At 52.8% G+C, this 27,977-nt stretch overlaps 4 protein-coding genes across 4 annotated transcripts; all 4 read left to right on the top strand.

Annotated features, from left to right (window-relative positions):
• Window positions 1–14,441: 14,441 nt before the first annotated feature.
• LOC133340034 (histone H1.5-like) lies at window positions 14,442–15,647 on the top strand. The gene has a single exon (XM_061548123.1). The coding sequence runs from the start codon at window positions 14,506–14,508 to the stop codon at window positions 15,166–15,168; it is 663 nt and encodes a 220-aa protein (XP_061404107.1). The 5' UTR covers window positions 14,442–14,505; the 3' UTR covers window positions 15,169–15,647.
• Window positions 15,648–15,795: 148 nt separating this feature from the next.
• Window positions 15,796–16,443, top strand: LOC133340037 (histone H4). Its single transcript, XM_061548126.1, has one exon. The coding sequence runs from the start codon at window positions 16,080–16,082 to the stop codon at window positions 16,389–16,391; it is 312 nt and encodes a 103-aa protein (XP_061404110.1). The 5' UTR covers window positions 15,796–16,079; the 3' UTR covers window positions 16,392–16,443.
• A 213-nt stretch (window positions 16,444–16,656) lies between these two features.
• Window positions 16,657–18,370, top strand: LOC133340036 (histone H2B type 3-B-like). The gene has a single exon (XM_061548125.1). It carries the CDS (start codon window positions 17,248–17,250, stop codon window positions 17,647–17,649), a length of 402 nt encoding a protein of 133 aa, XP_061404109.1. The 5' UTR covers window positions 16,657–17,247; the 3' UTR covers window positions 17,650–18,370.
• A 108-nt stretch (window positions 18,371–18,478) lies between these two features.
• On the top strand, window positions 18,479–19,333 carry LOC133340035 (histone H3). Its single transcript, XM_061548124.1, has one exon. The coding sequence runs from the start codon at window positions 18,745–18,747 to the stop codon at window positions 19,153–19,155; it is 411 nt and encodes a 136-aa protein (XP_061404108.1). The 5' UTR covers window positions 18,479–18,744; the 3' UTR covers window positions 19,156–19,333.
• Window positions 19,334–27,977: the final 8,644 nt, after the last annotated feature.

Raw genomic sequence — 27,977 nt, 5'->3', positions numbered from 1 at the left:
GCCACCTGCGAATTGATGTTGAATCAGTGAGTCGACGAGGCTGGCCTATTCCACTAAACCTGTACCTATTCCCTATTTATCGGCTATGATTCTAATTCCCCTTCTTACTCACTGTTAAGTGTCCACGGCGGTCCGCTGATCCTTCTGTTAACCGCGTGCCTCGGTGCGTCGCACGGACGTCCGGGTCGCTGGCTCGAGCTGCGTCTGGTCGCCTGGCGCTGGAGTAAGAGAGCGATTTCCCCTCTGCGCTCCTCTATTTATCCTCCCTACCTCCCAAAGGGGATGCTGCGCTGAACAATGGGCTCGTGCACCCCAAGCCCGCGCACGGCAGTCCCCAGGCGCTGTTGATATGCTAATCAGTGTGCTGCGTGCAAGGCGTAAATCCTAATTACTCCCTTACCCTTCCTACCAATGGGGCTTGCGCGCTCAAGCGCAATTATCCCAACCCTCCATGACTATGCGCAACAGCCCCTGTGACCCCGCTATTCATGCTGTCCCGTGCCTCCCCTGCTTGCCCCGTCGACTCGTGGGGGTGTGTGTGGGGGGAAATGCGCCTCAACCGCGGTGGCCGAATGCCCCACGCCGCGACCACACCATATTAAGGCCGGCAGCAGCGCCGCGGTACCACGTAGCACGGGGGAGGTCATCCAATTCCCTGATCGCCGGAAACCGTGAGAATTAATCCCGATAAGGGTCTCTCGGATAAAAACCGGTCGATCAGGTAACCTTCCCTTCCAGCTCTATGGGGGGGGGGGGGGGGGGGGATGCGTGCGGGTGTGTGCTTATGTGGGGCGGGTGATTGGGGGCAGTGCGGTGGGGGAAGCCGGGCGGCTCCCTGGCTCGGCAGAGCGGCCCCGTCGCTGTGGCACCACATAACACTTTTCCGTGACAGAGGTTTGGTTTTTGTTGTTGTTGTTGGGTTAGAGATCTCGTAAATATCAACATTGTGTCGTTAACCCACCACCACCCACCACCATCGCCTGACACGGCCAATCAGTCAGGGTTTGTCACGTAAACGAAACGTGCCAATTGGTTACCAACTTCAGCACACACAGCGCTTGTGTGTCGGGGAGAGTGAACCCACAACAGCATTTACAATTCGAGTGCCGGTGACGTTTCGCCGGTGATTACAAACAACGGCGACCGGTTTCATCGGGCGATGTGCCAGGATTGTGATCCAACGCCATCTAACCCAGGAGCAGCAGCAGCGACGACAACAAAAACCTTCATCACAGACACCGCTGGTCGCAAGAGACTGCGCGTGGCGCTTTGTGTTGCCGTTGCCACGAATCGTCGAAGGGCGTTCACGATCTGTTGTTCTCCTGTAACGCGGTGGTCATTTCGATTTAAAGCTTCTTTCGTGACTGCAGGGATTCATCTTCTTGGTTCTTTCGGTAAAGTCACGTAGAATGGAAATAATTAAATAATAAAAATAAAGCAATAAAGTAATTGTTTTATTTTTATTGTTTTATTATTTAATAATAAAAATAAACATTTACTTTATTATGTTATATTTTTATGGAAATAATAAAAATAATAAAAATAAAACAAGAAAGTAATTGTTTTATTTTTATTATTTTATTATTTAATAATAGAATAATAAAAATAAACATTTACTTTATTATGTTTTATTTTTATGGAAATAATAAAATAATAAAATTTAAACAATAAAGTCATTGTTTTATAATTATTATTTTTATTTAATAATAAAATAATAAAAATTAACATTTTCTTTATCATGTTTTATTTTATTTATTTTATTATTTCCATTCTACGTGACTTTACCGAAAGAACCAAGAAGAGGTGGTCATTGTTGCGTTCCTGAAGAACACCGCGTTGTGGAGAAATAATATAAACTATGGGGGGTGAAGCGTGGTCCGCGACAACACGCGAGATGATGGGTAAGACAGAGGCCGGACTACGACTGAGGCGCGTGGGTAGCGTCTAGAAGCAGCATCCAGCAGCATCCCAATGCCTCCTCGCGTGATGCCGCTACGCCGAGGCAGCCGCACGGAGAACCGCTTGTTCCTACTCGCGTTGCGACCTCGTTCCGTTCGCTCGCTCGCGTTGCATCCAATCCGCATCCGCGTCACAAACAGCGTGTTCCCCTACACATCATTCATGGCGTTATATCATCCAATCGGCGTTGTTCAAACTAACACGCGGCGTTGTAGGAGAACCAGACTGTGCCGTTGTCTTCTGCTGTTTAACGCAGAGGCCGCATCGACCGTTCCAATAGTCGCTGTAGCCACTGCGAGCCCCAAGCTGTCGGCTCCCGGCTCTTAAACTGCCCCCCCCCCCCCCCCCCTGGCGTTATCTGTAGTCGTTACACACAGCAGCACCTGGTCACAACTGCTCGCTGCTAATCCTAACAACACCAATCCCAGTCGTCAACCCTGCACCTCAAGGATGGTAAAACTATGACCCAACAAAATTACACATCACACTGTCCTACAGACTTCAATTCACACGCCCCTACAGACTTCAATTCACACGCCCCTACAGACTTCAATTCACACGCCCCTAAAGATGTGTTTTGGTCATGTGCCTACCTTTCCTATACTCTGCACTGCTACGGTGTTTATTGTGTTGTGTTTGTTGTTGTGGCGTTCTGACCACGTGCCCCTACTGGACAAAGAGCTTCACAGCTCGTCGGATTCTTCCAGAATAAAAATTTAAACTCTTAACACTGATGACGTCACTGCGTGGTGACGTCACGCGTCTCGCCCCCCCACTCCCCACTCCCCTCCTCCCCCCCACCTCCCACCCCCCCCCCACCCCACTCCCCACCACCACCAACCGCCGCCATTGGCCACTGAGTGACGGTGACGTCACCACGGCGCCTGTGCCAGGCTGGGTGCACTTCGAGGCTGCCGCGTGAAGTGTCGACGGCTCGACACTGAGGTGGTGACGTCACGCGAGCGTTGTGTTTAACGATTTAACCACGTGACGATATTACGATATTAGCGTAAAAATATGAGCATTAGCTGAAGTGATGTGAATACGTTCGGATTACCTCAAGTAATGTTACATTTACCTGAGGTGATGTTACCTCGCCTTCCATTGCATTCCGATTACCTTACCCTGAGGTAATAATCACGCGATAATTGTGTTTAATGATTTAACTACGTGAGAATATTACAATATGGGCATTAGCTGAAGTGATGTGAATACGTTCGGTTTACCTCAAATGTTACATTTACCTGAGTTAATGTTACCTCACATGAGGTAAAGTTACTTCACCTGAGGTAATGTTACTTTACCTCGGATAGAGGTAACTTTACCTCTACCTAAGGTAAAGTTACCTCACCTGAGGTAATGTTACCTCATCTGAGGTAAAGGTTACCTCTATCTTAGGTAACCTGAGGTTACCTCAGGTGGAGGTAAAGCTGGAGCTAGTACGTCATGGTAGAGGTGGGAGTTCACACACTTTACCACAAAGACAAAGATCCCCCGTGTAGCCTCTAACAGGCTGTTAGCGAGCAGCACCTACTAAGGCTACCGGCGCTGTGGCACACGAGGGGGTGGGTGGCCAGCACCACGCCCGGCCGCCTTTGTCTCCCCAGTGGCGATGTTCACACACCGCTACACCGGGTGCTCATTTGAGGCTGAGTCGACCTAGGGGATGAGGTCCACGACCGGTTCAGATGATCGTCACCGCTGTTGGTGGTGGCCGTGAGCGGGAATGGAACTGGAGTCTCTGACCGGTCCTGGGCCTCTTCCCCTAGGTCGACTCAGCCTCAAATGAGTTCCTGGTGTAGCGGTGTGTAGTGAACATCGCCACTGGGGAGACAAAGGCGGCCGGGCGTGGTGCTGGCCACCCACCCCCTCGTGTGTCGTTCCGGCCTTCATAGGCGCCGCTTGCTCACAGCGCTTGACCCGACAGTCTGTTAAGGCCACACGGGGGATCTTAGTCTCGTATCCCTGTGACTCTGTCTCCATGTGACTCCATCTCCGTGACTGCGTCTGACCGTCGTCCGCGTCTCGTCCCTCCGTGTCTCTGCGCCTCAGCAGCAGCAGCAGCAGGAGATGGGCGACTTCCGAGACATCAGAGGCTTCTTCACCAAGGCCGAGTGGAGCGATCTGGCCGAGTGCGAGAAGCGGCGCTACAGGAACATCAAGCAGAACCACGCCGTCCTGCTGAACCTCGGTGGGTACGGCAGGCCGAGCCTCTTCGCAACTAAACTAATTCATCTTCTTGGTTCATCTTCTTGGTTCTTTCGGTAAAGTCACGTAGAATGGAAATAATAAAATAATAAAAATAAAACATAATACAATTATTTTATTATGTTTTATTTTTATTATTTTATTATTCTACGTGACTTTACCGAAAGAACCAAGAAGATGAATCCCTGCAGTCACGAAAGCTTTAAATCGAAATCTTCTTGGTTCTTTCGGTAAAGTCACGTAGAAGGGAAGTAATAAAATAATAAAAAATAAACAGAATAATTGTATTTTATGTTTTATTTTTATATTTTTATTATTGAATAAAACATAATAATTGTATTTTTTGTTTTATTTTGATTATTTCCCTTCTACATGACTAATAAAAATAAAACATAATAAAATAATTATCACGACGTTTCGGCTACAACACAAGCAGCCGTCCTCAGGTGAAGAAACAGAGCTGTCGGAAAGACAGCGTCCCAATGAACACCGCCAAGCTTGGCAGCGTATATTTAAGCTGGGTTAGAGGAGGAGGGCGCCTTGACAAAGGCATTTACATATCAAGAGGAATTTAGCAGTGTTATCAATATAACACTGGTCAACACACTTTTTCTGGCATAAGGTATTCCAAGGGGTTTAAGGTAATTTTGGGGTTCTGACTCCAAATCTGGCATCAGTTTTTGTCTATCACATCAGGTTTTTGAGATATGAAATATTGCATTTTCAATGAAAACTGCAGAAGAAAAATATTAAATAAATGTGGATATCTACATAAAATGATATCATAAACACACTATCCTAAAAATACAGCACCATATTTTAACACTAAAGCAGTCACTGACTCGCAACAACTTGCAATCATAAGTGACAGAGTAAATTTCGGGTAAAATCAATGAAAATGGAGTATGCCGATAGCATATAAGTATAACCCGTAAAAACAAAGTTTTTCACTATAAATCCTTTATATGCGTGGCAGCTAACTTAATATAAAGGATTTAAAAATATATTCGCCTGTGGAGGACGCGGGGATCGATCCCGCGACCTTTGGCATGGGAAGCGAGGGCGCTACCAACTGCGCTACTCCGCCACGGCCTGTGGAGGGGTTACGCTCTTGGCTCTTACACTCTGACGTTCAGCCAAAGCCATGAATTAGTTCTATCTGAATATATGTAAAATATTTTTTTTTTTGCCTAAAAAGTGTAACATTTTGGGAATTTTTTTTCACGAACAATAATTGTCTGGCACAACGAGTCTGTGTGGAAAATGTCAGCTCGATTGGATCACGGGAAGTGGGTTAAAAAACGACCGAAAGATTTGCACGGTCCTAAGCAAGCAAGCACGCAAGCACGCGAACTTAATATAAAGGATTTAAAAATGATGTGATAGAGCAAATCTGAGATCAGATTTGGAATCGGCACCCTGAAACTAGTCTAAAACAGCTGCAAAAGTCCAGGCCAGAAATCTTTTTTTTTTGTTGACCAGTGTAATCAATGTGCTCAATATACTCTCCAATAAGCTGAGCTATTAACATTAAGTAACTGGGTATACGCTACACTATATAATGACTATCATATAGTGAACCGATAAAAAACTAAAATATAAAATACATCAATGTAATCAATATACTCAATATACTCTCCAATAAGCTGAGGTACTAACAGTAAGTTATACATTACACTTCTATGTCGCAAAAAAAATAATATGCCTCCAGCTAAACTTTTTTCTTACATCACACGCATATACCCCGTACTATACACTGCCATAGACCAACCCAACATTGAATTATACACTGCGTTACTATACACTACCTTAGACTATGCATTGTAATATTAGACTATGTATTATTCTACACACCCTACTGTATACCACACTGCTGTATATTCACTATACAATTACGATACTATATATTACCTTATACATTATATTAGACATTACACTGTTATACTATTTATTATTATACAATCTGCTATACACCATCTCATTGACCGTCGCGTGAAAGGTACGAAGAGGAAGCAACGAAATATATCAATGGGAGAGTGGTAGAAGGAGACTTGCAGCGGAGCAAAGACTCCATTTCGTGAGGAGAAAACGTGAACACAATCAGTTAAGATCCGAAATGGTTTATTACGTCCTTCCAATGATTGCTGAGCCAGAGTCCATCTTCTCAGTTGAAATTGTCTCTGTGTTTGTATATGTGGATGGCCTCATGAACGAATCTCTCATAGTAGCCGGATGGCTTGCAGAGAACCTCTGTCTTGGAGAAGTCAATGTCATGTGAGCCCACTGAATTATAACAATGGTCTGCCACGGCTGAGGTGTTCGTTCTATCGTGTTAGTAATTATAATGATGAGACCAAAACGTCGTAGCAGCGTGGCATGCATGGACCGCCATGGTTGCGAGATGTTAACTCCCTCTCATGGTCTACAGGAGGTCGTGGGTTCGATGGAGACCCTGACGATGCCTGTCATATATCTGGAGTCTGCGTGTGTCTCTCCCGGGTGAGATGTTAACTACCTCGCCTAGTCTACAGGAGGTCGTGGTTTCGATGCCGACGCTGACGAAGCCTGTCATATATCTGGAGTCTGCGTGTGTCTCTCCCCGGTGAGATGTGAATTCCCTTTCCTGGTCTACAGGAGGTCGTGTGTTCGATCCTGACCCTGACGCCTGCTGTGTATTTGGAGTTTGCATGTTCACTCTCCCCGTGGTCGCGATGATTTTTCTCCTGGTCCTCCGGGTTTTCGCTCCACATGTAGAATCAACATCACGCGTTTAACGTATTTGATAATATTTAATCATTGTCTTTGAAACTGATTGGTCTACCCCAGAGACAGCCTTCTTCATGGCCTAGTCTCACCAGTGTCAGACCAGAGAACAACACCAAAAGGCGACCGGTACAAAGACAATGCAGTGTCAAGAGCATCTATAGCTCGGGGTGAGCAGCTATATCATGGGACCTTTTTGCCAGAATCAAAGTATGAAAAATAAGAATCGGTTTTACCCTTTCTGGCAATAAAACAGGAGGCGATAAGATGTTCAAACACCAGATAGATTATTCCTTTTGCAAGGAATCAAGTTACTGCATTAACCACGCGTACTTGTGGTGATCACGCAAACAAACACGCTCTGATAATAATCACATCGTCAGGACTGTGTTACGAGGACCCGGTGTGTTGCTATGCTGCACCGGTGTACCGCCAATACGTACAAATAACAATGACCGACTGCCTTCTTGCGCAGGGATGAACCCGGCCCAGCCCGAGTTCATGCGCGCACGTGGCAAGCGCAGGGTGAGGGGGAATGGAGCGGAGTGCGGGCGGTCGAGCGACTCCGACGAGGAGTGGACGGGGAGGAGGAAGAGGAAGGAGGTGGCGATGCACGGAGGACGAAGAGGTGGAGGCAAACGTAAAAGGGCGCTTGCAGACCGTGCAGAGACCCCCTGTAGACTCACACAGAGACCCCCTGTAGACTCACACAGAGACCCCCTGTAGACTCACGCAGAGACCCCTGTAGACTCACACAGACAACCCCTGGAGACTGACGCAGAGACCCTCTGTAGATTCACGCAGAGACCCTCTGTAGACTCACACAGAGACCCCTGTAGACTCACTCAGAGACACCCTGTAGACTCACGCAGAGACCCCCTGTAGACTCACACAGAAACCCCTGTAGACTCGCACAGAGACCCCCTGTAGACTCACGCAGAGACCCCCTGTAGACTCACGCAGAGACCCCCTGTAGACTCGCACGGAGACCCCCTGTAGATTTCGATTTAAAGCTTTCGTGACTGCAGGGATTCATCTTCTTGGTTCTTTCGGTAAAGTCACGTAGAAGGGAAGTAATAAAATAATAAAAATAAAACATAATTCTCACGACGTTTCGGCTACAACGCAAGCAGCCGTCTTCAGGTGAAGAATGAGACACTGCCAAGCTAGGAGCTTATATATAATTCGTTTCGCATTAGAAGAAGTTACAGCAGCAGATGTTAGTGTAAATGCGTTTGGTATTACCTTAGAGTCGCGGCATCTCTTCAGAAAGGTGAGAGACTCGATTAGCTGAGCCTTCTTATCACGGAGCTTGTTGAAGGATCTCAAAGTTATGTGGAAACCCTCCCCGTAGAGGCGGTTAAATTTCGATTTAAAGCTTTCGTGACTGCTGGGTTTCATCTTCTTGGTTCTTTCGGTAAAGTCACATAGAAGGGAAGTAATAAAATCATAAAAATAAAACATAATAAAATAAAATAATTCTCACGACGTTTCGGCTGCGTGCGTGCGTGTGTTCACGTGTGTTCACGTGTGATCACGTGTGTGCGTGTGTTCACGTGTGTGCGTGTGCTCACGCAGGAGGAGGCAAGGGGGCTGCTTCACGCTGGGCCACCGTGGGAGAGTCGCACGCGAGGGCAGCTTCCAGCAAGCGCAAGGTCTCTGTGCACAGCGCACGGCACTCCTCTCGTTACAGCTGCTGCTGCTGTTGTTGTCTTTAGTTTGTTGTCCTTCCGCCGCACCTCCCATTAGCGAGGTTGGCTACGTACGGTTACAAAGAAATTCAACATACATACAGTGAGGGAAAAAAGTATTTGATCTCCTGCTGATTTTGTACGTTTGCCCACTGACAAATAAATGATCAGTGTATAATTTTAATGGTAGGTTTATTTGAACAGTGAGAGACAGAATAACAACAACAAAATCCAGAAAAACGCATGTAAATTTTTTAATAAATTGATTTGCATTTTAATGAGGGAAATAAGTATTTGACCCCTCTGCAAAACATGACAGTACTTGGTGGCAAAACCCTTGTTGGCAATCACAGAGGTCAGACGTTTCTTGTAGTTGGCCACCAGGTTTGCACACATCTCAGGAGGGATTTTGTCCCACTCCTCTTTGCAGATCTTCTCCAAGTCATTAAGGTTTCGAGGCTGACGTTTGGCAACTCGAACCTTCAGCTCCCTCCATAGATTTTCTATGGGATTAAGGTCTGGAGACTGGCTAGGCCACTCCAGGACCTTAATGTGCTTCTTCTTGAGCCACTCCTTTGTTGCCTTGGCTGTGTGTTTTGGGTCATTGTCATGCTAGAATACCCATCCACGACCCATTTTCAATGCGCTGGCTGAGGGAAGGAGGTTCTCACCCAAGATTTGACGGTACATGGCCCCGTCCATCGTCCCTTTGATGCGGTGAAGTTGTCCTGTCCCCTTATCAGAAAAACACCCCCAAAGCATAATGTTTCCACCTCCATGTTTGACGGTGGGGATGGTGTTCTTGGGGTCATAGGCAGCATTCCTCCTCCTCCAAACAGGGCGAGTTGAGTTGATGCCAAAGAGCTCCATTTTGGTCTCATCTGACCACAACACTTTCACCCAGTTGTCCTCTGAATCATTCAGATGTTCATTGGCAAACTTCAGACGGGCATGTATATGTGCTTTCTTGAGCAGGGGGACCTTGCGGGCGCTACAGGATTTCAGTCCTTCACAGCGTAGTGTGTTACCAACTGTTTTCTTGGTGACTATGGTCCCAGCTGCCTTGAGATCATTGACAAGATCCTCCCGTGTAGTTCTGGGCTGATTCCTCACCGTTCTCATGATCATTGCAACTCCACGAGGTGACATCTTGCATGGAGCCCCAGGCCGAGGGAGTATGACAGTTCTTTTGTGTTTCTTCCATTTGCGAATAATCACACCAATTGTTGTCACGTTCTCACCAAGCTGCTTGGCAATGGCCTTGTAGCCCATTCCAGTCTTGTGTAGGTCTACAATCTTGTCCCTGACATCCTTGGAGAGCTCTTTGGTCTTGGCCATGGTGGAGAGTTTGGAATCTAATTGATTGTTTCTGTGAACAGGTGTCTTTTATACAGGTAACAAGCTGAGATTAGGAGCACTCCCTTTAAGAGTGTGCTCCTAATCTCAGCTCGTTACCTGTATAAAAGACACCTGGGAGCCAGAAATCTTTATGATTGAGAGGGGGTCAAATACGTATTTCCCTCATTAAAATGCAATTCACTTGATAACATTTTTGACATGCGTTTTTTTGGATTTTGTTGTTGTTATTCTGTCTCTCACTGTTCAAATAAACCTACCGTTCAAATTATAGACTGATCACTTCTTTGTCAGTGGGCAAACGTACAAAATCAGCAGGGGATCAAATACTTTTTTCCCTTACTGTATACTGTACTAGAGGAATCCGATGAGGTGTCAGGGTCGAGATCGAACCCGCGACTTCCTACGTACCAGGCGAGGGAGTTAACATCTCCTAGCCACCGCTGGTCACCGCACAAACTTTGCCCCCCTCACCCCACCACCCCCTCCGCTCAGACTAAAGCCGAAGCCCTGGAGTACGTGTGGAGCATCTTGCAGGGCATGGAGGAGGAGCAGCAGCAGCAGGAGGAGGAGTCCAGGGGATTTGAGCTGAGGGAGGTGCACAAGGCCAGGATGGCGATGTTCAGGCTGGAGCGCAGAGCTACCGCCTGCAAGGAGGCCCTGAGGGTGGCGCTCCAGAGGATACATGGAGGTGCGTAGCCTGCAGCGGTGATTTATATTCACATCGCAACTCCACGCTCCCCTCTATTCTCACTGGAACTCCACGCTCCCCTCTATTCTCACCGGAACTCCACACTCCTCTCTATTCTCACCAGAACTCCACACTCCCCTCTATTCCCACCAGAACTCCACACTCCCCTCTATTCTCACCAGAACTCCACACTCCCCTCTATTCCCACCAGAACTCCACCCTCCCCTCTATTCTCACCGGAACTCCACACTCTCCTCTATTCCCACCAGAACTCCACGCTCCCCTCTATTCTCACCGGAACTCCACACCCCCTCTATTCCCACTGGAACTCCACGCTCCCCTCTATTCTCACCGGAACTCCACACTCCCCTCTATTCCCACCAGAACTCCCACTCCCCTCTATTCTCCACCGGAACTCCACACGTCCCCTCTATTCCACCGGAACTCCACACTCCCCTCTATTCCACCGGAACTCCACACTCCCCTCTATCCCATCAGGAACTCCACAATCCCCTCTATTCTCACCGGAACTCCACACTCCCCTCTATTCCCACCGAACTCCCACACTCCCCTCTTTCTCACCGGAACTCCACACTCCCCTCTATTCCCACCGGAACTCCACACTCCCCTCTATTCTCACCGGAACTCCACACTTACCCCCTCTATTTCCCACCGGAACTACACACCTCCCCTCTATTCTCCCAGAACTCCACACTCCCCTCTATTCTCACCAAACTCCACACTCCCTCTATTCCCACCGGAACTCCACACTCCCCTCTATTCTCACCGGAACTCCACCCTCTATTCACTCCACTCCCCTCTATCTCCCACTCGGAACTCCACACTCCCCTCTATTCTCACCGAACTCCACACTCCCCTCTATTCTCACCGGAACTCCACACTCCCCTCTATTCTCACCAGAACTCCACCACTCCCCTCTATCCCACCGGAACTCCACACCTCCCCTCTATTCCCCCGGAACTCCACACTCCCCCCTCTATTCCACCGAAACTCCACACACCCCTCTATTCCCCGGAACTCCCTCCCTTCTATTCTCCACCGAACTCCACACTCCCCTCTATTCCACCGAACTCCACACTCCCTCTATTCTCACCGGAACTCCACACTCCCCTCTATTCTCACCAGAAACTCCCACACTCCCCTCTATTCTCACCGGAACTCCACACTCCCCTCTATTCTCACCAGAACTCTCACACCTCCCCTCTATTCTCACCAGAACTCACACTCCCCTCTATTCTCACCGGAACTCCACACTCCCCTCTATTCCTCACCAGAACTCCACACTCCCCTCTATTCTCACCAGAACTCCACACTCCCCTCTATTCTCACCGTAAACTCCACACTCCCCTCTATTCTCACCAGGAACTCCACAACTCCCCTCTATTCTCACCAGAACTCCACAGCTCCCCTCTATTCTCACCGGAACTCCTACACTCCCCTCTATTCTCACCGGAACTCCACACTCCCTCTATTCTCACCAGAACTCCACACTCCCCTCTATTCTCACCGGAACTCCACACTCCCTCTATTCTCACTGAAACTCCACACTCCCCTCTATTCTCACCAGGAACTCCACACTCCCCTCTATTCCCACCGAACTCCACACTCCCTCTATTCTCACCGGAACTCCACACTCCCCTCTATTCTCACCGGAAACTTCCACACTCCCCTCTATTTCACCAGAACTCCACACTCCCCTCTATTCCACCGGAACTCCACACTCCCCTCTATTCCCACCGGAACTCCACACTCCCCTCTATTCTCACCGGAACTCCACACTCCCCTCTATTCCACCGGAACTCCACACTCCCCTCTATTCCACACGGAACTCCACACTCCCCTCTATTCTCACCGGAACTCCACACTCCCCTCTATTCTCACCGGAACTCCACACTCCCCTCTATTCTCACCAGAACTCCACACTCCCCTCTATTCTCACCGAACTCCACACTCCCTCTATTCTCACCGGAACTCCACACTCCCCTCTATTCTCACCGAACTCCACACTCCCCTCTATTCCACCGAACTCCACACTCCCCCTATTCTCACCAGAACTCCCACTCCCCTCTATTCTCACCGGAACTCCACACTCCCCTCTATTCTCACCAGAACTCCACACTCCCCTCTATTCTCACCGAACTCCACACTCCCCTCTATTCTCACCGGAACTCCACACTCCCCTCTATTCCACAGAACTCCACACTCCCCTCTATTCTCACCAAACTCCACACTCCCCTCTATTCTCACCGGAACTCCACACTCCCCTCTATTCTCACCAGAACTCCACACTCCCCTCTATTCTCACCAGAACTCCACACTCCCCTCTATTCCACCGGAACTCCACACTCCCCTCTATTCTCACCGAACTCCACACTCCCCTCTATTCCACCGGAACTCCACACTCCCCTCTATTCCCCGGAACTCCACACTCCCCTCTATTCTCACCGAACTCCACACTCCCCTCTATTCTCACCGGAACTCCACACTCCCCTCTATTCTCACGGAACTCCACACTCCCCTCTATTCTCACCAGAACTCCACACTCCCCTCTATTCCACCGGAACTCCACACTCCCCTCTATTCTCACCGAACTCCACACTCCCCTCTATTCCACCAGAACTCCACACTCCCCTCTATTTCCACCGGAACTCCACACTCCCCTCTATTCTCACCAGAACTCCACACTCCCCTCTATTCTCACCGAACTCCACACTCCCCTCTATTCTCACCGGAACTCCACACTCCCCTCTATTCTCACCAGAACTCCACACTGCCCTCTATTCTCACCAGAACTCCACACTCCCCTCTATTCCCACCAGAACTCACACTCCCCTCTATTCTCACCGGAACTCCACACTCCCCTCTATTCCCACCGGAACTCCACACTCCCCTCTATTCCCACCGGAACTCCACACTCCCCTCTATTCTCACCGAAACTCCACACTCCCCTCTATTCTCACCGGAACTCCACACTCCCCTCTATTCTCATCGGAACTCCACACTCCCCTCTATTCTCACCAGAACTCCACACTCCCCTCTATTCCAACCGGAACTCCACACTCCCCTCTATTCTCACCGAAACTCCACACTCCCCTCTATTCCCACCAGAACTCCACACTCCCCTCTATTCCCACCGGAACTCCACACTCCCCTCTATTCTCACCAGAACTCCACGCTCCCCTCTATTCTCACCGGAACTCCACACTCCCCTCTATTCTCACCAGATCTCCACACTCCCCTCTATTCTCACCAGACATGGCGCGCAGTCCTCACCATAGCGCGAGAGGAGGAATCGCGAGCGCGCGAGGCAAAACTTAAATAGAAAATATTTTGTTGGAATTAAATATGAGTAGTCTGTTGAAGCATCTTGTCTTGCAAAAAATTCGAGTGCGTTTTAAATAGTGTTCATCAGTAACACTTTTGAAAACCGACAATCATCATATCTTGCCCTGACCGAACAATGTCTCCCAAATGTTGGTTGTTCACTTGTTTAGAATTATAATTTATATCGTGAGCATTGTCGTATATTGCATAAGTAACGTACATTAAAGAAGTGATCTTCGTGATGATGTATTAACTAGATGCATGTAAGTATGAACGTTACGGGAGTAATCGAGCCCAAAGGCAGGCGTGATAAACACAGTGAGTATGGTGGGAACTCCCTCACTAGAGCTGAGTGCTGGATGATCTCAGCGACGTCCGCTTTCAGTACGCCGCTTCTATAATAACCTCGGGCCTGGAGGACGCTCGGTTCGAATTCGTGAGAGCGCTGATTTCGGTTTCAAAGAGGCGAGGCGATAAAAGCGACGTCTTGAGATGGCGGAAACTGCTCCTGCTCAACCACCAGCTGCGGCTACTTCAGCGCCTAAAAGCCCCAAGAAGAAGCGCGCCGCTCCAAAGGCCAAGAAGGTCGGCCCCAGCGTGTCCGAGCTCATCCTCAAGGCTCTGGCCAGCAGCAAGGAGAGGAACGGCGTGTCTCTTCCTGCGCTCAAAAAGTCGCTTGCTGCCGGAGGATACGACGTGGAGAAGAACAATGCCCGCGTGAAGTTGGCCATCAAGAAGCTCGTGGCCAAAGACGCCGTGGCGCAAGTGAAGGGCAGCGGCGCGTCTGGCTCTTTCAAACTCAACAAGGAAAAGGCTGCCGCAAAGGCGAAGCCCAAGTCGTCAACGGCAAAGCCCGCAGCTAAAAAGCCCGCGGCAGCCAAGAAGGTGAAGAAGCCCGCGGCAGCCAAGAAGACCGCGCCCAAGAAGTCTCCCAAGAAAGCAAAGAAGCCCGCGGCTGCCAAGGCGGCCAAGAGCCCCAAAAAGGTGAAGTCGGCTGTTAAGCCCAAGAAGGCGGCGAAGAGCCCAGCCAAGCCCAAGGCTGCGAAGCCCAAGGTCGCTAAGCCCAAGACCGTCAAGGCCAAGGCCGCCAAACCCAAGGTGGCCAAGCCCAAGAAGGCCGCGGCCAAGCCCAAGAAGACTGCGCCAAAGAAGTGAATCCGATGGGACGACCGACGCTCGATTCACTCCACCTCAACGGCTCTTTTCAGAGCCACCCACTTCGTTCAAAAAGTGAACCAGATGCTGCTGCGCTTCAATTAGTTCAAATTAACTGTGTAACATTTCACCCACTCGATGTGTTTTAAGCATTGATGTGATGGGAGTGATCGAGCCCGAAAGCAGGGATCACAAACACAGGCGAGGCGGGTGGCAGCTCCCTCACTCGAACTGAGTGCAGAGTAATCTCAGCGACGTCAGCATTCTCGCTGGCGATTCTAATCTAAATCCAGATTCAAAATGATGCATTGACGAATCTCCAATTTTGATTATGTGTTGCACCTCTTCATTCCGTCATCATGTTACTGGTGCCAAATATGGAATTTAGTCTAAAAATGTATTGATTCCAGACAGCTTTACTCAATTTGCCTTCATTCGCTCATTCCGCCTTTTCACTTTGTTTTTGTTTTGTAAACATTGCGGTGCACCATCTAAACTTCTATTAAAATTAATTTATATACGTAAATATCGCATTGTTTGCAATATCTTTCTTACTTTGGGAGAACTAGTTGGTGACGTTCACTCAACTATTGTATTATTCACTCCACGTGCAATCTTGCAACAGATGGCGTTCCTCTGGCGTTCGCTGCGGGTGTGCCAATATCATTCCAGAGTGCTTCGAAGAAGGGTCATTGCCCAAAACGTCGCATATTATACATGTCAAGGAAGTGTTATTGACGACGGTGGAGGGTTTTCTTCGTCGCAGAGGTTAAAGGTGGAAGGTTTAAGGCGGAGCCATCGCGGAGGGCAGGGGTGGTCGGTGACGTCGCCACGCTTCGGGTATAAAGGCGGCTGCTGCTGCAAGCTGAGCGCGCAGTCTCTCGCGAGGAGCTTTGTCACAAGTAGTCGCAATGTCTGGACGCGGTAAAGGCGGTAAGGGGCTCGGCAAGGGAGGCGCAAAACGCCATCGCAAGGTGCTGCGCGACAACATCCAGGGCATCACCAAGCCCGCCATCCGCCGCCTCGCTCGCCGCGGCGGTGTGAAGCGCATCTCGGGCCTCATCTACGAGGAGACCCGCGGCGTCCTGAAGGTCTTCCTTGAGAACGTCATCCGCGACGCCGTCACCTACACGGAGCACGCCAAGCGCAAGACCGTCACCGCCATGGACGTGGTCTACGCCCTCAAGCGCCAGGGCCGCACTCTCTACGGCTTCGGAGGCTGAGCGCCCATCTCTCGCACACTAAGCCAACCCAAAGGCTCTTTTCAGAGCCACCCACCTCTTCGAAACTGCTTGCGCCAGTGTTGCCAAACACGCTCTGAATGGAGCACATGTCCTGGGTTGTTGTGAGCGTGCTGGACGTTCGCTTGTTGAGTTGGCGAATCTTCATCTGCTTCCACATGAATGAAAGAAATCATGATATTCACGTCACATTTAACAAGGCGTAATTCTTGAACGCCTTAATACAGTACCCATTTCTGCTATTTTTGCGTGAATTATTTGCAGCTGCAGCCGATTCCGATATTACGTAGAGCATTTGGCGCCACAATCTTACAGCACACTCGTCCTAATTGACGGAGCGTGCCGGAATGCTAATCTCCACCTGTACAGCACAACAGCGAAGTTATTTTTCTCCACCGAGCGCTTGTATTTTTCCAAATTGCGTTCATAAAACGCCCGTGCGCCGTATTAGACGAGTGGTGAAACAATCCCTCGTAAGAAACAAAAAAAACCCACGCTCAAAACACAATATACTGTATTGGGTTTTCTAGTCATCCTTTTTAAAACAAAGGCAATGCCATGGCTGCAATTCACTAATACACATGTTTGGACATTACATTGTGTTATATTCACCAGTCCTTTTTGCAGTAAAATCGATATTAAAGTGAACATCGCGTCCGCGTTTCTCATTGGAGGCTGATGGAGAGGGACGGTACTAAAAGAGCCACTCAGCAGCGCCGCGCACTACGATCCTCTGATTTGCATCTCGCCTCCTATAAAAGGAGCTCAACGCGCGAGCGACATCCACATTCGCTTCCCGTCTGTTCTGACCTGAAGCTGCTGCCTACGACGCGTCGACATGCCCGATCCTCCCGCATCAAAGAGCGCTGGGCCGGCCAAGGTTCCTGCTCCCAAGAAGGGCTCCAAGAAGGCTGTGACCAAGGCTACGCGCAAGGATGGCAAGAAGCGACGCCACCGCAGGAAGGAGAGCTACGCCATTTACATCTACAAGGTGATGAAGCAGGTGCACCCCGATACCGGCATCTCGTCCAAGGCAATGAGCATCATGAACTCGTTCGTCAACGACATCTTCGAGCGCATCGCTTCCGAGGCGTCCCGCCTGGCGCACTACAACAAGCGCTCCACCATCACTTCTCGGGAGATCCAGACCGCAGTGCGACTGCTGCTCCCCGGCGAGCTGGCCAAGCACGCCGTGTCGGAGGGCACCAAGGCCGTCACCAAGTACACAAGCTCCAAGTGAAGCCTCGACTCCACCATTAATTACAAAGGCTCTTTTCAGAGCCACCCACCTCTCCGAACCTGCTTGTACCAGTCCTAGCAGGAGTACTAAACGAAACTTCCAACAAAGCCCCGGTTCACGCGGGGACATTGTTCGCTCATTGAGTGAAATGGAGAGATGGAACGCATTTTAACCTGTTTCCACGTGAATAAAAGCGATAACAATATTCATGGCACATCATATTCACCAGCAGGCATTTCTTGGACTTGTTTGTCCATTGATTTCATCTGCAGCCCATTCAGATACTACATTGGATATTTGGTGCCAAAACCTTGCAATGCAATATATTTAATTCGTGGTTGTATTTTCGGGCAGGAACTAACATTTTGCACGTGTGCATCTATGTAAAAGTAAGCGCCTAGCATGGATGACTCGTGCAGTATAATTGATGATCATCATCTCAATGCCAAGAGAATAGATATCTATCCCTGTGATCACCTTTCCGACATTTTTACGTATTAACTTTGGAGCTTTCGTGACTGCAGGAATTATTCTTTGGTTCTTTCGGTAAAGTCACGTATATAAAGAAACAAATTGGTGATATCTGTCTGCTTATATGTCTGTCTATAATTTTTTTCTGGTTAGATTTTATGTCGCTATTTCATTATACTTGATGATTGCTTGTGTTGCAATCGAAACGTCGTATGCTATTATTTTTTCTTTATACGTGACTTTACCGAAAGAAACAAAAAATATTTTTTACGTATTACTGTTTCCAATGAAGCGCAGTTTCTGCACACTTTATTTAGATCACGCGGAGCACTGTAAAGTTGTCTTCGGAAAGGTGTTTGCTTAAGAAAATAAGATCCGTTAAAGACATGGACGGCGCTCAAACGGAACTACTGCATCGTGATGCGGCATTCTGCAATGCTCCAAAGTGAGAACATTTCGTTGATGAAGAAGAGTTGACGACTCGAGATCATTGCACGCTGCCAACCAATCAGCACGCGCCCCTTCTTCGCACGTCACGACTCCGCTGACCAGTGAGCGCGCGCTCTGGGCTACATAAGCCGCCTTCTCCTCCCCGCCTGTGAGAATCTTTGCCCTCACCAAGCCATGGCTCGCACCAAGCAGACGGCTCGCAAGTCCACGGGCGGCAAGGCCCCCCGCAAGCAACTCGCCACCAAGGCGGCCCGAAAGAGCGCTCCGGCCACGGGCGGCGTCAAGAAGCCTCACCGCTACAGGCCCGGCACCGTCGCTCTGCGCGAGATCCGCCGCTACCAGAAGTCCACCGAGCTGCTCATCCGCAAACTGCCCTTCCAGCGCCTCGTCAGGGAGATCGCGCAGGACTTCAAGACCGACCTGCGCTTCCAGAGCTCCGCTGTCATGGCTCTGCAGGAGGCCAGCGAAGCGTACCTTGTCGCGCTCTTCGAGGACACCAACCTGTGCGCCATCCACGCCAAGCGCGTCACCATCATGCCCAAGGACATTCAGCTCGCCCGCCGCATTCGTGGCGAGCGCGCTTGAACGCCCAGCTCGGCCCTCAAAGCACAACACAAAGGCTCTTTTCAGAGCCACCACTTACTCGTGAGAAAGCTTCCATGTGTGTCCTTCAAAGTTCGGGTGCCGGAAACCTTCGTTTGCTGGTCACGGCTCTCACGAGTCGTCAGGCGTAAGCGACAATGAAGTTCATTTCTATACCCCGCCGCTCATTCTGCAACATCACACGTTGGTGTTGTGTATAAGCGTTGTGAAACCATGTTTACATAATGTACAACAAAAGAGTTATTTTGGTGAAATGTATTTTACCTCAGAGTCGCGTGGTGGGTGTGGAGGCCTCGCACCGTGCAGAGCCTCCCGCCTCGCCTGATTTTGCCACCCGGCTGACGCTGGGTACGGGTGCCGTTTCCCCCCCCCCCCCCCCCACCGCGCTACAATAATACTGTGTAATCGCTATAATTTAATAATCTACCGACCCTATAATAGTAATAGCACACATTGTGGTGGGGGGGGGGGAGTAAAGAAGACGTGAAACTTAGATGAATTTACCTCAGAGTCGCGTGTTAATGCGTGCGCCTATTTTTAACGGGAATTAAAGATGGCGTCCACCCCGCAACTGCTAGCCCGTCGCTAGCCGTTGCCAGGGGCAACCGGCGTCCAATGAAAGTGCGTATGGTCCGACATCCACACACAGACAGACAGACATTCACGATTTTATATATATAGATTAAACCCAAAGATATTGGTTCATGTTGTTTCAAGCCCGAGCTGATAAGAAGTTCACATTTTGCAAACTGAGACTGAATTATTCACGCACATATATTTTTAGGCATTGCCCGAACAGGCGGTTAAAAAAAAATATCTATACACCGTATAGGCACGTGGGCGATCAATCACGAGCTCAAGGCTATCACAATGATTTATTATAACCAATGCGGTCCCTCAAAATGATGATTATAATCAATAATACATTAATATTTGCGGAATCCGCTTATAAGTTTGACTTGCCAGCACGCGCCCATAAATTAACTCTATCATGCTTAAAACTTGAACCTATTAGGTACGTGTATCGCATTGTTTAATTCGTAAGATGTGTGGTGCCACAACGACGGGGCCGCTCTGCCGAACCAGGGAGCCGCCCGGCTTCCCCCACCGCACTGCCCCCCATCACCCGCCCCACATAAGCACACACCCGCACGCATTTCCCCCCCCCATAGAGCTGGAAGGGAAGGTCACCTGATCGACCGGTTTTTATCCGAGAGACCCTTATCGGGATTAATTCTCACGGTTTCCGGCGATCAGGGAATTGGATGACCCCCCCGTGCTACGTGGCACCGCGGCGCCGCGGCCGGCCTTAATATTGTGTGGTCGCGGCGTGGGGCATTCGGCCACCGCGGTTGAGGCGCATTTTCCCCCCACACACACTCCCACGGGTCGACGGGGCAAGCAGGGGAGGCACGGGACAGCATGAATAGCGGGGTCACAGGGGCTGTTGCGCATAGTCATGGGGGGTTGGGATAATTGCGCTGGAGCGCGCAGGCCCCATTGTTAGGAAGGGTAAGGGAGTAATTAGGATGTACGCCGCCAACGTCGCTCACTGATTAGCATATCAACAGCGCCCGGGGAACCGCCGTGCACGGGCTTGGGGTGCACGAGCCCATTGTTCAGCGCAGCATCCCCTTTGAGGTAGGGAGGATAAATAGAGGAGCGGAGAGGGGAAATCGCCCCTTCTCTCCAGGCCAGCGGACCAGCAGGAGTTCCAGCCAGCGACCCGGACGTCCGTGCGACGCATCGAGGTACGCTGTTAGCGCAGAGAGCAGCGAACCTCCGCGGGCACCAAACAGTGAGTGGGGAGGTAAAGTAGGGTATCGTAAGCCGATAAATAGGGAATAGGTACAGGTTTAGTGGAATAGGCCAGCCTCGTCGACTCACTGATTCAACATCAATTCGCAGGTGGCCTATAATAAATCATTAATAGCGAAGCGTGGTCTCGCGTGATCTTGTCGTGCAGTGTGAGCGTGTGGGTGCGCTGTGTGCACAGTGGTTCGCCACGTGAGTGAGCGCTGCGCGGAGCTGAGCGCGCGGGTTGCGCGTGGGTACGCAGTGATTCTGTAGTGCTGCGGCTCGCCTCGGGGGAGCGCTGCGCAGAGTGGTGCGAGAGTGGGTGTCGCGTGTGTTCACTCCGTGTGTGATACAGGTGCGCGAGTATAACGTGAGTTGAGTTGGAGTGCGCGGAGCGGCGTGTGTGTGGGCGTGCGTGCGTTCGCTCCGCGTGGGTTGCAGGCGCGCGATTAGGAAAGGGAAGTATCGTAGTAGAGAGGGGAAGAATACTAATCGGTAATTAACCATGCCCATTACGCGGACCCGCGGTGGAGGGGAATCCGCGGGCGACGGCTCCCCCGCCATAGGTGAGGAACTTAGCAGCGGTTCGCTTAGCAGCGGGGGGGCGATTGATGATGCTAGCCCGGCCGTTAGCATTATCGAGGGAGGGATCTCGGGGGCTAGCGACCCCCACATATTGGTGTCAGAAGCGGGACGATCCCCCGCACCCCCAAGGGAAAGAGGCCCCCCAACCCAGGTTAAAATCAAATGCACATTTACGGGCAAAGGAATTCCATCATGGAAATCGTTTGCCCGCAGCATCAGGGGGGCTAAAAAGGTTAATGGGTGGTCGGATGAGGAGGCGTTGCAGCAGTTAGAGATACATTTAGATGGACGGGCAGCTGACTTTGTGGAAGCTTTGCCCGCAAGCACACAAACTCAGTGGGAAAAATTAATGTGCGAACTCGAACGGCGCTTCGGCGCCTATGACGAGGAGGAGGCGCAGGCGGCCTTAGAGGCACGCCGCCGCCAGCCCGGCGAGGATCTGCGAGATTACGCCGAGGACGTACGCATGTTGACCCAGCTTGCGTACCCGGAGCACGAGGCGAAAGTAATTGAGAGCCTCGCCACCGGGAAGGTCCAGCGATATTTGGCACGCACCCCGTGGTGGCAGCCAAATATAGACGGTGCACGCCTCTCCTTTAACACACTTGTCGAGCGCGCGGCGTAAATGCGAGAAGCTCTCTGGTGAGCGCGCGCAGCCTCGAGGGAGGGGACGAGAGTGCGCCGTAACGAGCCTACTCTCGGACGAGGAGGAGGAGCTCGCCATCGCAGTAAGAGGACGGGCAAGGGAGCCCCAGAGACCCAGCGAAACAACTCCGGGGTGGGTAGCTGGGTTACAGGCAGGTATGGGAGATATGATAAACCAAGTAGGTGATAGGGTAACCCACGTAGGTGAGAATGTGACCAAACTGCAATCCGCCGTTGAGACCATCCGATCCGAAATGGGGGACCTACGCGCCACGGTAGGAGGGTTATCTGGAAGGGTAGCCCGACTAGAGGCGGAGGGTGGACAGCGGCGTAATGGGGGGGGAGGGAGTGGGCAGGGGGCCCACTACGGAGCCGCCCCCCCTCCCCGGGCATGTTATATGTGCGATCGCCGAGGGCATCTAGTGAGGGACTGTCCTGAAATCACCCGAGCTAGGCAGACGCGGGGGTTAAACTCCAACGCCCCCTAGAGAGCGGACCAACTAGGGGTGCAATCGACGCGGTCCCGATACAAATAGACGATAATGAGAATAATGGCGAGCGAGTGATCTCCACACAGGTTCCAGCAACAACGCCCACGGAAACGGTGACTCCTGGCGACTGGCTGCGGGAGCTGGTGGCGGGGATCACGGGGGCCACGTCGCTGGTGGAAGGGGAGGTAAACGGAGTGCGTACCCGAATCCTGCTGGACACGGGGGCGGTGGCCTCGCTCGTGAGCGCAGCGCACTGCAGCGCGATCGGGGTCGACGTGCGTCACCTGCAGGCCCCGGACCGCGCGCTGCACACTGCGAGCGGAGCCGGAATGGGGCTGCTGGGGAAAGCCACCCTAGAGGTCCGCATAGGCAGCCAGGTGTGCACGCAGGAGTTCTACGTGTCGAGTGCGTTGTGTCACGAGTGTATCGCAGGCACCGACCTCCTAGAACGGTTGGGACTCAACGTGCAACCCCGCCAGCGATGCGCCACCATGGAGAGCAACGGCGAGCGGATACCGTTCCTGGGACGAGAACCAACGCGCCGCCGCTTTGCACCTGTGGCCGCTATCCTGGCGACGGCAGTCACCATCGGCCCGCTCACCGAGATGCTGGTGCCGGTGGCAACATCCCCCACCGACCCCGCGCTCCGACCATCAGGGGAGGTAATGCTAACTCCTCACCCGGAGTTGGCAAAACGGTATGGGATTGTGGGATCCGCCACGTTGGTAAACGCAGATGGGGACCGATTGTTTATGCGGATGTTTAACCCCCACAATACCCCCTGCACGCACGCCACTCTAACGACTCGGTGTTCGCACTCTGGGCTGAGGACCCCGGTCGTCCTGAGGGTGAGCAGGACCTGGCCTGGCGAGTCGGCCCGACTCCCCGAGCCGAGGTCGTTCCCCTGCTCGACGCGTTACATGTACCATGGGCGGACTTACCTAAGGGAGAGGCCGATCGGCTGCGCGAGTTACTGCGAACACGACTCGGACGTGGGTCGGACCGACCTTGTTAAGCATCAAATTGACACCGGTGCAGCCCGACCCATCAAACTCCCTGCGTACCGAGTGGGCGCACCCGAACGCGCCCAAATCAAAGAGGCAGTTGGGGACATGCTTCGCGATAACATAATTCAGCCCTCGGCGAGCCCCTGGTCAGCCCCGGTGGTACTAGTGACGAAAAAGGATGGGTCAACCCGGTTCTGCGTCGATTACCGTAAACTAAACGCAGTCACGCTCGGCGATGCCTTCCCCATACCTCGCATCGACGACACCTTCGACAGTCTCGCAGGAGCGCGGTATTTTTCCACCCTCGATCTGGCGTCCGGTTACTGGCAGGTGGAGATGACGGAGGAGGATCGGCCAAAAACAGCATTCACCACCCCGATGGGCCTGTTTGAGTTTCGCGTGTTGCCGTTCGGACTCACTAACGCGCCCGCGACGTTCCAGCGGTTGATGGAGTTGGTGATGCGGGGCTTGCAGTGGGAACAGTGCCTGATTTACTTGGACGATGTGATAGTGTTCAGTAGATCTTTGTCTGAGCATTGGTCCAGGCTTCGAGAGGTGTTCCAGCGACTGCGAGCGGCTCATCTCAAGCTCAAGCCACGTAAGTGTTACATCGCACAACGCGAGGTGGGGTACCTCGGGCATCGCGTCAGCGAGGCAGGCGTGCGCACCGATCCGGAGAAGGTACGCGCCGTAGTGGAGTGGCCACGGCCAAGGAATCTGACGGAGATCAGATCATTTTTGGGGCTCGCCACCTATTATCGTCGATTTGTAAAGGGATTCAGCGAGATTGCACGCCCCCTCACCCAACTCACCTCCCCTAAGCACCCCTACCAGTGGACGGGGGCCTGCCAGACGGCCTTCACCACTCTCAAAGACCACCTCACCCACGCCCCCACCCTCGCTTTCCCCCGATTTTACCACCGATTTTATTTTGGACACCGACGCCTGCAGCAGCGGGCTGGGCGCGGTGTTGTCACAGGTACAGGATGGGGCGGAACGAGTCATCGCGTACGCCAGCCGGACCTTGAGTGGGGCCGAGCTGAACTATTGCGTGACCCGCCAAGAGTTGTACGCCGTGATTTTCGCATGCAAACAGTTCCGACCGTATTTGTACGGCAGGAGATGTCGCGTACGCACTGACCATTATGCTCTGCAGTTTCTTCTTACATTCAAGGAGCCGCGGGGGCAGATGGCCCGGTGGTTGGCGCAGTTGCAGGAGTACAACCTGCAAATCGAGTATCGGGCTGGCCGGACGCATGCAAACGCGGACGCCTTGTCGAGGCGACCCACGGTGTACGCCGAGACGAGGGCGGAGGAGGCCTGCCCGTGTTTCACGGGGGGACGCTGCCCGCGGGCAACGGACCCCCGAGAGGCCGCGGCCACTGACCCCCCCCCAGCGAGAGAGAGTGCAGTGTGCGCCACAGAAACCCTCACAGGTGGCACTGAGGATCCCGTCGACCGCCCGGCAAGCGCGGGACCCGCGGCTCGGGACCCGATCGGACGGATCCAGGAGGACGTCGGCTGCGCCTTCCCGGGCCTAAACGACGAGCAGCTGAGACAGACCCAGCAGCGAGATCCGGATCTGGCGGCAGTGGAGGCGGCACTGCGGGAGGAAAAGAGCGCCCTACCAGGACCCTGGAGCGGTTTGTATGCCCGGTTGTGTGTGCGGAACGGAGTGGTACGGGAGTTAACCGAGGCCGGCCAGCCGGGGTGCATCTGTGTTCCTGCCCAGGTGCGACCCCAGCTGCTACGGCTGGTGCATGACCACCCACTCGGGGGCCACGATGGGGAACGACGCACTCGAGAGACCCTGCGTCGCCAGTATCTCTGGCCCAAATTGGCACAAGATGTGGCCGCCTGGGTGCAGGGCTGCCGGGCCTGTCAGCAGTGTGGGCAAAAGCCGGCGAGGTACCAGGTACCCCTGAGGCCGTTCCGAGTCAGTCGGACGAATCAGTTGGTCGGAATCGATCTGCAGGGGCCCTTTCCACGATCCCACCGGGGCAACCGATATATCTCGTAGCGGTGGAATACTTCACCCGCTACCCCGTGGCGGTGGCTATCCCGGATAAAACAGCCCTCGTAGTGGCCCGGGCCTTCGTGGAAAACTACGTACTTAAGTGCGGGATCCCCGAACGAGTCATTACCGACCAGGGTAGTGAATTCGAGGCCGAACTATTTCAGGCGCTGTGCCGAGAGTTCGGGATCCAGAAGGACCGAACCACGGCGTATCACCCCCAGGCGAACGGGATGGTAGAGAGGATGAACCAGACTCTGGCCGGGAAGCTTAAACGCATGGCGGCCGCGAATCAACAGGACTGGGACGAACACCTTCCCTGTGCCCTGTTCGCCTACACCACCGCCGTTCACACCTCTACAGGACAGACCCCGTTCCTAATGATGTTTGGTCGCGAGTCTCGCCTGCCCGCAGATCTGCTGTTCGGTGTTCCTCCGCCGCAACGGGAGGAAGGGAGCCACCCCGTGGAGCACTTGCTGGAGACCCTGCGAGGGGCCAGGGGCCGACCCTACCCGCACGGAGAGGCCGCGCACCAGCGGCAAGAGCAGGGCGCCCGACCCCGTATGGAGCCCCCCTTCTACACTGCGGGCTCCGAGGTGTGGCTGTACACTCCCCGCGTCGGTGCCGGACAGGTGGGGAAGCTGACCACCTACTGGCGAGGACCCTGGATTGTGAGACGGCAGATCTCACCATGGACGGTGCTGATTCAGGGAGGAGAGAGGGGCCGGGAGATGGTGGTCAACATCCGCCGACTGAAGCCGTGGCGAGCAGCCCCCGAGGGGGGGAGCCCCGCCGTCCAAGTACCCCGAAACCCCGGGGTCCCCCCACCCCCCGTGCCCGGGGGCCTCGCGCAGTACATGGGCCCCACGGAGCCCTGGGCTCCGAGGGGCCCCGGGCGGGGCCGGGGGCGACGAGGACGGCGACCTTAAACCCCACCGCCTCTGAGTTTGTTCCCCAGCCCGCAGGTGCCAGAGGCCGAGGGGAGCCGTTGGAATGGAGGAGGAGACCACCGCCGGAGCCCCAGGAGACGGAGCCGCCACCCCCGAGGCCAGCCACAAGGGCCGGGCGAATCCCGCGGACCCCGCGGCGATACCTCGTGGGGGCAACCCAGGCGAGGTGCTCCAGTCAACCCGGGACGGGGACTGGCACCCCGGGGGGCTATGTGGTGCCACAACGACGGGGCCGCTCTGCCGAACCAGGGAGCCGCCCGGCTTCCCCCACCGCACTGCCCCCCATCACCCGCCCCACATAAGCACACACCCGCACGCATTTCCCCCCCCCATAGAGCTGGAAGGGAAGGTCACCTGATCGACCGGTTTTTATCCGAGAGACCCTTATCGGGATTAATTCTCACGGTTTCCGGCGATCAGGGAATTGGATGACCCCCCCGTGCTACGTGGCACCGCGGCGCCGCGGCCGGCCTTAATATTGTGTGGTCGCGGCGTGGGGCATTCGGCCACCGCGGTTGAGGCGCATTTTCCCCCCACACACACTCCCACGGGTCGACGGGGCAAGCAGGGGAGGCACGGGACAGCATGAATAGCGGGGTCACAGGGGCTGTTGCGCATAGTCATGGGGGGTTGGGATAATTGCGCTGGAGCGCGCAGGCCCCATTGTTAGGAAGGGTAAGGGAGTAATTAGGATGTACGCCGCCAACGTCGCTCACTGATTAGCATATCAACAGCGCCCGGGGAACCGCCGTGCACGGGCTTGGGGTGCACGAGCCCATTGTTCAGCGCAGCATCCCCTTTGAGGTAGGGAGGATAAATAGAGGAGCGGAGAGGGGAAATCGCCCCTTCTCTCCAGGCCAGCGGACCAGCAGGAGTCCAGCCAGCGACCCGGACGTCCGTGCGACGCATCGAGGTACGCTGTTAGCGCAGAGAGCAGCGAACCTCCGCGGGCACCAAACAGTGAGTGGGGAGGTAAAGTAGGGTATCGTAAGCCGATAAATAGGGAATAGGTACAGGTTTAGTGGAATAGGCCAGCCTCGTCGACTCACTGATTCAACATCAATTCGCAGGTGGCCTATAATAAATCATTAATAGCGAAGCGTGGTCTCGCGTGATCTTGTCGTGCAGTGTGAGCGTGTGGGTGCGCTGTGTGCACAGTGGTTCGCCACGTGAGTGAGCGCTGCGCGGAGCTGAGCGCGCGGGTTGCGCGTGGGTACGCAGTGATTCTGTAGTGCTGCGGCTCGCCTCGGGGGAGCGCTGCGCAGAGTGGTGCGAGAGTGGGTGTCGCGTGTGTTCACTCCGTGTGTGATACAGG

The sequence above is a fragment of the Lethenteron reissneri genome, unplaced genomic scaffold (assembly GCF_015708825.2).
Source record: "Lethenteron reissneri isolate LAM-NWPU_2019-01 unplaced genomic scaffold, ASM1570882v1 scaffold_648, whole genome shotgun sequence".
Taxonomy (NCBI): Eukaryota; Metazoa; Chordata; class Hyperoartia; order Petromyzontiformes; family Petromyzontidae; genus Lethenteron; species Lethenteron reissneri.
This window is presented reverse-complemented; position numbering and strand designations above follow the sequence as displayed.

Bases quoted from the DNA above. Each gene is read 5' to 3' on its own strand.
- LOC133340034 (XM_061548123.1), top strand. From the start codon at position 14,506: ATGGCGGAAACTGCTCCTGCTCAACCACCAGCTGCGGCTACTTCAGCG.
- LOC133340037 (XM_061548126.1), top strand. From the start codon at position 16,080: ATGTCTGGACGCGGTAAAGGCGGTAAGGGGCTCGGCAAGGGAGGCGCA.
- LOC133340036 (XM_061548125.1), top strand. From the start codon at position 17,248: ATGCCCGATCCTCCCGCATCAAAGAGCGCTGGGCCGGCCAAGGTTCCT.
- LOC133340035 (XM_061548124.1), top strand. From the start codon at position 18,745: ATGGCTCGCACCAAGCAGACGGCTCGCAAGTCCACGGGCGGCAAGGCC.